General features: G+C 36.6%; 1 protein-coding gene across 1 annotated transcript in view; it reads right to left on the bottom strand.

The window, feature by feature from the left end:
- NFXL1 (nuclear transcription factor, X-box binding like 1) overlaps positions 1-13,675 on the bottom strand; it is a 61,731-nt gene that overhangs the window by 45,626 nt on the left and 2,430 nt on the right. The window contains 2 exon segments of the mRNA XM_074231583.1: positions 2,934-3,024; positions 13,580-13,672. Coding sequence (XP_074087684.1) covers positions 2,934-3,024; positions 13,580-13,672 — 184 coding nt within the window.

Genomic DNA, 13,675 nt, shown 5'->3' with positions numbered 1-13,675 from the left:
TTTGTGAAATTCCTGTATAGAAAGGGGTCCCTGACATCCTTCTGAGCCTGGAGAAATTTGTTAGAAATATAACTTTGGCTAGGTGCCTTTGGGTCTGAAAATAGTCTGACAGGACCCAAGGGGTCATGGAAATACCATAAAAATGTCTAAAGATTTACAAAGCACCCTTGTTAGCCTAATTGTCTTGCTGTATCTGTTAAATTCCAGGACTGCCTCCCCCTTCCCCAGGTGCAGCTGGAACCATAACATAGTAAATTCCTGACTCCCTCCATCTCAGAAAATATGTTCAAACATACACAAACACCCTGACCCCTTCTCACTCCTATCTATACAGAACCCTATGTTTATCCAACTGCTGACGTTGCTTCTGTATCTTGCTTGCTTTTAATACCTCCCCCCTCAAAACACTGTAAAAACCTTATCCCCTGAACACTTAGGTACTGTCTGATTTGGGTACTCAATCCCTAGACAGTCCCCAGGAATAAAGATCTCCAACCTTATCAAATTCTGGTCTCAGTCTCGCTCTTTGGGTACAACAGTATTATTCCCATTTTATAGATGAGGAAACTGAGGCAACAGAGGTGACATGACTTGCCCAGCATCACAGAGCTAATAAGTATCTGAGATGGAATCTGAACTAAGACTTTCCTGATTTCAGGCTCAGTACACTATTCACAGCATCACCTAGCTGTCCTTAATAGTAAGCAAATTAATTTCATCAAGATAACTTAATTAGTAAATGTCCTTCAATTGGGGAAAGTCTTAGCAAACTGTGGTATATGTATGTCATGGAACACTATTGTTCTATTAGAAACCAGGAGGGATTTGCGTGAACTGATGCTGAATGAGATGAGATGAGATGAGCAGAACCAGGAAAACATTGTACACCCTAACAGCAACATGGGAGTGATGTTCAACCTTGAAGGACTTGCTCATTCCATCAGTGCAACAATCATGGATAATTTGGGGCTGTCTGCGATGGAGAATACCATCTGTATTCAGAGAAAGAACTGTGGAGTTTGAACAAAGACCAAGGACTATTACCTTTAATTTAGAAAAAAAAAAACTGATATCATTGTCTGATCTTGCTATCTCTTATACTTTATGTTTCTTCCTTAAGGATATGATTTCTCTCTCATCACATTCAATTTGGATTACTGTATACCATGGAAACAATGTAAAGACAGGCAAATTGCCTTCTGTGGGGGGTGGGGGAGGGAAGAAAGATTAGGGGAAAAATTGTGTAAAACTCAAAATAAATAAAATCTTTAAAAAAAAAAGAAAACTCTAAAATAAACCAGATATTTCAAATGCAAAAAAAAAAAAAAATGACCGATGATAGCTTTTGATTTACCTAGGCTTGGATCTATAATTTATATCTAAAAATTTTAAAGGCAAATAGCTTCAGAAAGGTCAAGATGATTAGTTATCTCAGCATTAATGTGAATTACTTTCAAAACAGCACTTGATGTGGAAGAGCAGCACCCTCACAATGAGAATAAAAACAACTGAGCAATCATGATGGCAAAATCAGGAACTTCTGATAATTACAGGGTAGATCCTGGGAAAGAACAAATGGGGAAGGGAAAAAAGGGAAAGAGAAAAATTTTCCTTTTATGACACATTGTTGGTGAAATCTGTCTCTCATGCTATGCCATAAATATTTAAGCTACCTAAAAGTGTACAAAACAGAAACTTTTGTCTTTCAGTTAATGCATGATTGTAAAATGATCAGATTCTACAGAACATTTTGTATTCTTTAAAGAGTCAGTCACATATACTCAATTAATTTTATATTTCATAAGCATAAAGTTTAAATTTTATTAACATCTCCACTCAAGGCAAATATGAATAATCATCAGGTTGAGAAGAATTTGGAACTTAAATTCCACAAAAGCTTTCCTTCAAAGATTTTAGACCATTCTTCCCTTCAGAAGCTGGTTTTTTTTTTTTTACCAAAGAAAAGCACATTCCTAGAATACAATTTTAGGTACAAAATCTTTTAAAGGGAAAGACTACTTGGTAATACTCAAATACATAATAAAAGGGGTACTAATCTAATCAACAAATTTCCTAGGTTTATAATGGAATAGGGCCAGGACAGAAAAAAATGATTATCAAACTTCTCATTTCATGGTTTTGCAAAGATTATCTTTTCCTCGGAACCTAAATTTAAAAATAAAAATTTTAAATTAAAAAAATTTAAAAATAAAAATAAATTCAAAAATAAAAATAAATTCAAAAATAGTTGACTTTTAATTGACAGATATTTTGAAGTGACAGATATTTTAATTACTAAATTCAACAGCAGGCTATACACAATTTATTTTAGACTTTAATAAAGTTGTTACAGAGGGACATGGTATTTAAGTAACTTGTCTTTTTATGTGTAATTTAAAGGAAGGGTAGAAATAAGAAAATGCAATTTTTGCATCATTCTACAAATAGAATTACCCATGGTTTCATAAATGGCAACTATTTCACACCAATAAATACAAGTTTTTTCTTATATTTAAGAGTTCTTTAAAAGAAATACAACCGATATTTTCTAAAGGTCCACTAAGCACTTAAAATCAAAAATATATACATCTTTCAGTAATAAGCACATGATCAGCAATCATGTGGCTAGACAAATTTTATGCAATTTTTAACCCATCTAAGCATTTTAGCATGATATCCAGTAGCAGTCAGGTACACAATAATAACAGCAGGCAAGTCAATAGTCTCCCCTAGATCTAATCATGTATCTTTAATTATTATCATTTGCTAAAAATCTTTATTAGTTGCCCAAACCTAGGTAAGTCAAAAGCCATGATCATTAAATTATTTAGATGGAATTTTTTTAAATAATTACCAATCTAAGTAATCAATAAAAATAAAATACAAAACCATTTTTTTCTTTTACATACTGAATTTACTATATTTAATTTTACCTCTGTGGCAGATGGAGGGACACTTATGGTTTCTACACCCTAACGCTCGTGCACATGGTAGATCACAAGGTGGACAGTTTCCAGGGCAACACTATGGAGAAAAAAGTACATAAAGTCTAAGTAACTTTGAATTATTCTTCCCAGTTTGAGTTCCAACACAATTTCTACCAAAAATCTACAGGAAGTAGCAGTATGAAAACTATAGACTAATATTTTTAAGATAACTTTTTTTTTGCTCTTACTTCCATCACTTAGCACAGTAATTGGCACATGACAGGTGCTTAATCCATGTTTAGTGTCTGAATGACTATCTGCTTAAGTGAAATTTAAAAAAAAAATCTTTTCCCCTTTATTTTAAGCTTACCAATTAAAAAAAAAACATTCCCCATGGCTTTATCTTCCCTTCCATTTAATACTCTTATGTTTTTTAAACTTTGTTGGTGCTGTTGTTGAGAACTAATAAATCTCTCTTTTTTAAATGCAGAGGGTGAAGCAATGTATAGAACATATCTTTGGGATATCATGGCCTGAAAAAGTAAGTTGTTTCATTGTAGAGAACCACATTTGAACTTAGGAAGATGAATCTTCCTGGCTTCAAACCTAGCATTCTTTTCAGTGAGCGAGCCACCTTAATTAAATGAATTCATCTATAAAAAGCAAAATCTGACTATTATAAGTAAAGTTTTACAATATAGTTTTGCTCTTGGTAAATTCAAGTAATAAACTGGTTTGGGTGATTTTTGTTTAAATGAGGTCAATACATAGAGCAATTATATAAATTAGCTATAAGAATTTCTCAAACTGGAAATGCAAAGACATCATATTTACAGGAATAAATCAGTGACATATATCCCGATCCATAAATTAGAATAAACACAGGTCTTGCTCAGCTTTTATCTCCACAAACAGTAAACATATTGTCATTTCAAGTCCATACCGATATCCCAACACCATCCTAGTTATTTGCAGTCCTGTTTATTAATAAAAGTCCAGCCCCCTTCTACCAATTCTAGAGAATTATAAATTTCTCTCTCTTCTTTTTTTTTTTAAATGCAGAGAGTAAAGCAGTACATCTTTTGGGATTTCATGGCCTGAATAAGTAAGCAGTTTCTCTGTAAAGTATAAAGTATAGATAATGTAAAAAAAAAAAATTAAACGTTAACTTAATAAAATGTTAATGCTTCCTTAAACTTATTCAATTAAGCAACTCTTTACTGAACATCAATCAGATTCTAATCACTCTGCAAGGAACTGTGGAGAGAATACAATAAAGTTAGGAGTCAATTGAGTGAGCACTTAGGAATGAGGGAAATTGGATAGGAAGAATAGTGAAAAAAAAGAGCAAAGGCAGAAAACGAGTTTAGTTTAAATCTCCTATGATTCAACAGGTATGAAAATAATTCAGGCTTAAAATAACTCTACTGGCAATATGTACAGAGGCTCCTGAGATCACAGTCACACAGCTAATAATTTCTTAGAAACTTCTTCATAGCCACGTCATCTGCCACTCATCTCCCTAGGCCTACCCTCCCTTGTCAATTCTTTCTTCTTAAAGATTAAAAATAGTCTTCCTAATGCAGAAGTCTGACCAAAACACCACCTTACTAATCAAAAATCTGTACTCACTATAGCTTTTAACAATAATTTCCAAAATTTATTTCATATTCATCAGTTAAAAATGCTTGTTGACCTAGATCAATGCAAACCATGGAAACAATGTAAAGACTTACAGACTCCCTTCTGTGAGGGGTGTGGGGGGAGGGAATTGAGATTGGGGAAAAATTGTAAAATTCAAAATAAATTAATTAAATAAAAAACTCTTGTTGCCTCAACTTATATAAAAATGAAATTATAAATTCTATGCATATACTATTGAATGAATAATTACACATATAATAAATTACATTTGTTTCATATATTTCCATGTTCATAGATTTCATGTTACATGTTATATAACATTACAAATTTGTATGTAAATGTTGTGTATATGTGTAAATATATATTTATGTAACAAATAATTAACAAAATGTAACAAATCATGTAACAAATAAATGTAACAAATAAATAACAAAACAAATAACAAATAATTACATATATAACAAAACATTAAAACAGAAATAAAAGGATGAGATAATGAAATATTTTGAACATAATATTTAATTATCAATACAAAAACCAATTTTGCTCTCACTAAAATCACTGTTAATCTATCAACATGAATTAAGTACCTGCTAGGCACAAAGGATACAAATACAAAAAAACAAACAATTCTTACTCTCAAGGAGCAAACACGCTAAAAATTATGAATAATGGTATTTTTAGATGAGAGAAATGTGACTGAACAGGATTCATTATTGTTGAAAGTCAAGATTTAATAATTTGCAATAGTCGTTTCAAAGGTCTTGTTCTAGATGGGGGACTAGCAGGCAAAAGTCTATCAAGCAGCTCTCAAACTCCTCCAAAGAGAGATAAAGCAATGTACCAGATATCAAATCTTGAAGGGAAAAATACAAGGAAAAGTCACAATGAATCATTTTTCCATCCTGGTCAACTTAAAGAAACAGAGAAGTCTTTGTACCCTGGGGCCTGGATCTGGCCAGGGGCCTTTCATACCCCAACTACTCCAGCATGGGGCAGGCTCCAGACCCACTCAGGAGTACTCTGACCCATACTAGGAAACATGAGCCTACAGAAGCCAACTGACTTTAGGGGGGTCAATCCCCAGTTCTGGGTCAATGGTGTAGGCTAGGAAGAGGAAAGCAGCATTCTAGGACAAAGTAAAGCAGCACACCCTAGGCAGTGCACCAAGGGACAACCAAGTTCGGAAGGGAAAAGCTGCCACATGGCTCAAACCCCTTGAGCGAAAAGGGGGAGGGGGTCCTCAATTCCAACTTCCAGCCCCACCTGCAATTGAGAGAGAGCACTAGACATGAAGTCAAGAAGACCTGAGTTCCAATCTGAGCTCAAACACTTTCAGCTGGGCAAGTCATTTAACCTATTTGCTTCAGTTTCCTCAATAGTAAAATGAGGATAAGAACATCTACCTCCCCCCCAGGGTTGTTGTGAGGATCAAACTAGATAATATTTGTAAAGCACTTAGCATGAAGTCTGGGACATAGCAGGATCTTTATAAATGCTATTTATTAACATTACTGCTATTGTCAACATCATATCCCTATCTGCTACTCTCCTTAACCGATAAGAAGGCTCTGGCTACCCCTTCCTCACTGTATTTCCAGCTAACTTCTTTCCCAGTCTCTCCAGCCTTTTGTGGCTCAACAACTTTGAGACAAGATTTATCACAGATGCCTTCACTTCCTTCTGAACTCCCCAGAGTTCAGCTCCTGACCTCATGCTCCAAAGTGACCCATGATCTCCTCACTGCCCAATCTAGCACCTCTTCTGCATCTTCATTCACATCTCTTTGCAGCCAGTGACTCTCTTTTCATCGTGTTTTCAGGACTCCAGGGCATGAGTGTTCCACAGGGCTCTCACTCTCTCTGATCCTAGACCTTCTTTTCTATATTACTTTACATGGCAATCACATCAGCTACCACAGATTCAATTATCATCTCTATGCTGATTATTCTCAAATTGATTTTATCCAGTCCCAACCTTTCTTCTGATATTCAGTATTATATCTCCAAATGTCTCAATCTGGATGTCCCCAAGATACCTTAAACTTAATATGTCTAAAACAATTATTTTCCCCAAAAATCCAACTACTGTTGAGGATAAATACCATCCTCCCAGTTCCCCAGGCTCACAATCTAGACATCCTCTTTGATTCTTCACTCTCACCCCTCACTCCCATGTTCAATGTGCTGCCAAGACCCACTGATTTTACTTTTAATATCTCTCAAATATGCTCCCATCACTGATATAAGCAGGCCCTCAACATCACACAACTTGGCTATTGCTTGCTGGTGGCTTTGCCTGCCTCAAGTCTTTCCCTACTCCCATCAATTCTCCACTCAACTATCATAATGATCTTTCTGAAGGTAGTTTGACATGTTTCTCTCCTATTCTCTAATCACCCTCCCCCTCAATCTTTCCAGTCTTCTTACACATCATCCCTCCACCTCTTCACCCAACATGTACTCTTCAAACTGGCGAAATTGGACTCCTTGATGTCCTCAAACAAGACACTCACTCTCCCAGCTCGGGGGTTTCCTCTCAAAAATGAAAAACTCTCCCTCCTCTCCTCCTAGCTTCCCCCTTAAGGTTCCAGATAAAATCTACTTCTTATAGGAAGCCTTCCCCAATCTCAATAGATAGCTGGTTTGTCTCTTTTATTACATTGTGAGTCCCAGGGTAGGGCTGGCTTGCCTTTCTTTGAATTCTCCAGCATTTAACACAGTGCCAGGGAAAAGGCAAACATCTTATAAAGGTTTACTAAGAGAGTAAGAGATGGCTTTGTGGGAAGAGAGATTGGAGAGGATACAAAGGAAATGAGCAACGTAAAAACAAAAATCTCTTGGTTCCAGTTAGGCAAACTTCTTTCCTTCATAATTCTTAGACTTATTCCATTCTCTCTGCTTTAGAAAAGTCTCCTAACTGGTGCCCCTTTTTCCAGCGGCTCCTCATTTTCACCAGACCTCCACATAGCTAACTGATAGTTTTCCTCTATTGCTCCTGTCTAGCTCCCCTAAAAATGCCATCTTCTTCAGGAAGCCTTCCCTTTCGTATCCATGTATAGCTTGTTTTCTCCTCTATTAAACTGTCTCTTTCCTTTTTTTTTTGATTCCTTCGCACATGCACAGTAGCTGACATACAGTAGGTACTTAATAAATGTTTATTACCTGACTGACCACGTCATTTCTCCACTCCTCTTCAACTGGGCCTTTCAAATCCTTCTGCTGTCAGCCCCTGGCCCCTACAACACTGCCAGATTCCTGGGCCATGGGCTCTGAGTAAGAGGGCGCTCAGTGGCCTCTTCCTAGTGAAATGGGGAGAGGAGGTAACTTGAGAGAAGAGAGGCTTGCTGCATGGAACAGCTTCCAAGGAGCCCCTTTCAGCCTATGATCCACCCCAATTTGGAGTCTATAATCCTAAGGAGCTCAGACAGCACAACTCTTCTACAGTCAGTTGGAATATTATCATCAAAGAATTCAATGGCTACAATGAACAAGGTTAGGGCACTACTATGTAGCAGATCTAATTTCTACATTCAGCCTTCACAAAAATCTAATTCTACAACATGCAATGTCAGCACCCTGACACTATGAACAGAGAACTTCAAGGAAATCAAACTGCTCACAAAAAGCTTAGGGCTGGCTGTGCTAAGAAAACAGAGAGGAAGCAGGCCAAACAAGGCATCAACAGTACAACAGCACAGGAGGCAGACAGCAGAAGTAAACAATGTAAGGGAATCTCTTTCCAAAAAGTTCCTGCAAAGAGAATAAGGAAATGTCCCAGGTCAAGACCTGATGAGGAAATGCAGAAAAAGTCACAGCAAATTATCTGTCTAGCCTAGGCCAGCCCAAAGACAGAGAGAGGTCTACAGAAGCTGGGTACGGTCAGAAGCACACAGGGCCCAAGAACAGCTGAGCACACAGCCAGCCTATATGGGCACACTACCATGGTAGGCACAGGGTCAGGGCCAGATCACATATCTGGGATGAACTGAGGAAACCTGGAGCAGGAGCCTGGGTGGGTCCTAAGGTGGGTCGACCTTGGACTGGGTCCTAAGAAAGAAGTCCAGAAGCAAGCAGCAACTCTGTGGATCAGACCCCAGTTCTAGCTTCTAAACCAGCCTGCAAAGGACTAACTAGAGAAAGAACCCTAGATCAAAAAGGAACCTACAGTTCTGTCACTGAACCAAGAAAGCTTTTTAGCTGACTGATGGGGACAGAAGCAATCTACTGCTGCTGAGCCTCAAAAGCCTGCAGGGTTCCTTGGACCAGAACACTTTGGGAATACCAAAAGCTTGTAGATCCTAAGCCTATCCTGAAATCCTTAATAAATCAAGAGAACCACAACAGGATCAGCCTAGATTTTCCCTCTAGAAGTATGAGAACTCAGCCCTAACATCAAAGTCCAGGAAGAAGACAAGAAAGACGAGGACCTCCTCCCCCCACCCCAAAAAGAAAGAAAAGTCACCATACAGAATTTATGATGGCAGGGACACTCAAGACACAAACACACAAAAAAAGTGAATGACACACCAAAAATATCTTATAAGCAATACCTCAGGAAAAAAAACATAGTTTAGGGAACAAACAACTAGAATTTCTGGACAAGATGAAGCACACATTTTAAAAAAAGCAAAAATGTTTTTATAAACTAAATAAAAGCACATGGGAAAATGTAAAAGAAAACAGAGCTAAGGATAAAAGAAACAAAAGGGAATTAATAGCATGGCACAAGAGGTTAAAAACTGCACAAACAACAAACTTTTTGAAAACTAGATTGGAAGCCAATGACTTCATGATATAGTAAAAAAATATTAAAACAAATAAAATTTTGTCAAATGGGTAAAATAGAAGAAAATGCAAGAAATCTCAAAGCAAAAACAACAAATCTGGAAAAATAAGAACAAGGAGAAAAACATTTAAAAATTACTGGAATATATGAATGCTCTGACCAAAGGAGGGGCGGGGGAGCCTGGACATATTTCAAGAAATCTTAAAAGAAAGCTGTCTATATCTCTTAGAAACAGAAAGCAAAGTAGAAACAGAATTCATTGATCACCTCCTGAAAAAAAAATCTCAAAATGTAAACTTCCAAGAACTGGGCACAACCAAAATCTAAAGCTTCTAGATCAAAGAAAAAAACCTTAAGCAACCAGAAAAGAAGAGTTCAAGTACCAAGTAGTCACAATTGGGATCACATAGCACAGTTCTCTGCTATAAAGGAAATAGCCCAGAAGGGTTTACCCAGCAAAAGTGAATATAATGCTCCAGAGGTTGAAATAAACCTTTAATCTTTCCAAGAATTTCTGCTGAAAAGACAAGAGATGCATAGAAGCTTTGAAGTTAAAAATTCAGAAGAGGAAAAACATAAAAAGGTAAATATGAATGTACAACTTTAAGGGACTCAACAATGAGAAACTATTTACATTCAACACGGGAAGCTGATACATGTGTTCCCTCTGAACCTTAACATCAGGGGTCACAGAAAGTGACCTAAGGCTAAGAATTTAGGCCAGACCTAAGGCCTAGGAATAGTTATGTATTATCTTGATGACATTAAGAGAAGACTGGAGGGGTGGCTAGATAGAACAGTGGATAAAGTACCGGCCCTGGAGTCAGGAATACCTGGTTTCAAATCCGGTCTCAGATACTTAATAATTACCTAGCTGTGTGGCCTTGGGCAAGCCACTTAACCCCATTTGCCTTGCAAAATCCTAAAGAGAGAGAGAGATAGAGAGACAGAGAAGACTGGAAAGAAGAAAAGGAATATACTGGGAGGGAAGGAAAAATTATCTCACCTAATCAGGATACACAGACAGTTATACAAATAAATAGGAGAGAGATGACGCTTCAATCTCATAGCTTAACTCGGCCAAAAGGAGACAGATAGACAGACAGATACACACACACACAAACATGTATGTTTGTGTGTGTGTGTGTGTGTAGAAATACATCTGACTCAACAGGGAAATAGGAGGGAAAGAGAAGTGGGAGAGGTAGATTAAGGGAGGGATTAATCTATCACTCTTTTTGAGGTTATAAATTGGGGAACTGATGAACAAATTTTGCAATAGAATATTATCATGTCATAAAAAATGATGAGGGGGACAAATTTAAAGAAATCTGGGAAGAACTATATGAACAAAGCAGAATGAAGTAAACAAAATAGGGAGAACAATTTATAGGACAACAATGTGATAAAGGCAAATAACTCTGAAAGAATTAGGACCTCTGAACAATGTAATGAATAACCATGACTTCAGAGAACAAATAGTGAAACAAGCTACCCACCTATTGATGGAGAGATGAAGGACCCACAGGTGTAAGAATTTTTTTGGATAAGGCCAATGAGGCCGTGTGTGTGTGTGTGTGTGTGTGTGTGTGTGTGTGTGTGTGTGTGTGTCTATGACACACACACACACACACACACACACATAAAATGAATGACTACATATATATTTGTAATGGGTCCAGTTTTCTTTTTGTTCTCATAGAAGGCAAGGGGCAGGGAGAAGAGAAAAGATACAATTTGCCCTGGAGAGTTCAGAAGTCACATTATTGATAAGTTTAAAAGAATGTTTTTAAGAATGTAAGTACAAAACTTCCTCCTAAGGCTTTTCCATCTCCTCCTCCACTATGCTGAACATCTTTAGGACTTTAGCTGTTGCTCAACTGACCTGAAACTGAACTTTCTTCTCAGTGTCATTTCCTATAATTGTTTCAGTCTTGCTTGACAATGTTGACCTTATTTGATGTTTTCTTGGTAAAGACATTGGATGGTTTACCATTTCCTTCTCCAGGTCAATTACAGATAGGGAAATTGAGGTAAATAGGGTAAAGTAACTTTTCTGGGGTCACACAGGTAGTGTCTGAGGTTGGATCTGATCCACATATTTTCTTGGCACCCTAGCTAAATATACATGAGTCAGATATTTTGAGATTGGTTTCTTGAATGCTGGGTTGTAAACTGAATTTGTCAATTTTGTCAATTTGCTGTGCCACTTTAGCTGGCATATTATGAACAAATAAAAAATTACAGAATGAGAAGTCTTTTCTATTTTTACCCCTAGCACAGTAAGCCCTTAATAAATATTTTTGGGGGGCTTTCAAATTCCCACAAGTACCTTTTAAAATAAACAAGTGCTTTACTTTTTTGGGGCTTATTTATTTTATATTATTACAATAATCTTGTTATAAGAATAAACATAAGCCCCCCTCCCCACCCGGGAAGATACCAGATTCTAAAGGCTTTGTCTCTGGGATGAGTTCCTTTCCCCATCATAGCCACCAGAGGAGCTGCTTCAATATTTTTCCCACAGATGCTATTACTAGCTGTATTTCCCACCTCTCTATCCCTCCACATTCTCATTTATTCTATTCTCTCTCTCCTTTCACCCTGTCCCTGTTCAAAAGTGTGTTGTATCTGAATATCCTCTCCCACAATCTTCCCTCTCTTCTACCACCTACTCCCCCCCCTTCCCTCCCCCATTCCCCCTTATCCCATCCCTTTCTTCTCATTTTTCTTTAGGGCAAGATAGATTTCTAGACCAGTGTGTATGTTATTTCCTCTCTGAGTGATTTCTGATGAGAATGAAGGCTCACTCATTATCCCTTGCCTTCCCCCTTTCCACTCCACTGAAAAAGCTTTCTTAGCCCCTTCTTCCTCCCAGTACTTTCCTTTATCACCCACTGATGTCATCTTTTTATTATATTATACCATTATATTCAGCTCCTTCTTGTGCCTTGTCTATGTATGCTCCCTCTAACTGCTCTTATAAATAACAAAGTTAATGAGTTATCAGTATATTCTTCCCATGCAGGAATACATCCAGTTTAACATCATTAAGTTCCTCATAATTGTTCCTTCTTGTTCACCCCCTCTATGCTTCCCCCGAGTCCTGCACTTGGAGATCAAACTTTCTGTTCAGCTCTGCTTGTTTCAACAGGAAAGTTTGAAAGTTCCCTGTTTCATTGAAAGTCCGTCTTTTCCCCTGAAAGAGGATGTTCAGTTTTGCTGGGTAGCTGATTCTCAGTTGTGAACCAAGATCTTTTTGCCTTCTGGAATATCATATTCCAAGCCCTATGAGCCCTTAATGTAAAATTTGTAACACTAAAGCAATACATTTCACAGAAACTAAAATAATATTTTAAAAACCACCTACTCTACTCATTTCAAAAATCAGACTGCAAAATTCAATAAGAGATAATAATAATATATGGATTTATTAACAACGAATTTTAATCTATTATTTTTCTGTGTACTTAGATATATTTGGGAAACAGTAGAAAACAATTTTAGGAAACTTTAAATTTAGCAAATATAGTAAAAATGAAAAAAGCATGTTTACTCCACTTTTAAGAAAATATATGAAATCTCATTTATAAAAGATCTTAGAAAATAACAACCTACAAAATTATTTTTTCTGTTAGGAAACTCTGTACTGAGTCCTTTCATAAAAATCTCCCAACATATATGAAAATTGACAATTTCAATTTAGAACCCAACACTCAAAAAACCAATCAACCAAAATATTTGTATTTGTATTATGTATATTTAGCTATATTGACATACTAGTGATCATAAATTCAAGTGTCAAGAAAGGTCAAAAGATATATAGCTTCTAACATAGTTTAGTCCTGAACTGAAGCACCTATCTTACAGTGTAAGTTCAAACATGTTAATTCAGTTCATGGATATACAAAATATGTTATTTTGAAGAAGATCTCAAGTAATAAAGATTAATCAGTCAAATATACTGGTCATGATTGAATTTTCTAAGACACACATCATTTCACAGTATTAAATGGTTGCTAAAATTAACCCAGTGGTCTGTGTGACTGAATAATTTCCAAAGACATAAAAATATCAGTGAGTGAAGTCAATTTTTTTTTAAAATTTCACATCTGGATGGATGACAAACAAGACTTCCAGAACTATGTAGCAGGACTTGGGTGAAGTTTTGAAAGACTTAAGAAATCTCTATATCTTTAACATTGTATTTTACACTTTACCTTTCTCTTACACTGATGCCTCTGGCAGTCACGCATCTTAATACACTTAGTTTCACACAGATAGGGTTTATGGCATGGCATTCGTTTAGTATGCTT

This window comes from Macrotis lagotis, chromosome 3 (assembly GCF_037893015.1).
Source record: "Macrotis lagotis isolate mMagLag1 chromosome 3, bilby.v1.9.chrom.fasta, whole genome shotgun sequence".
Taxonomy (NCBI): Eukaryota; Metazoa; Chordata; class Mammalia; order Peramelemorphia; family Peramelidae; genus Macrotis; species Macrotis lagotis.
This window is presented reverse-complemented; position numbering and strand designations above follow the sequence as displayed.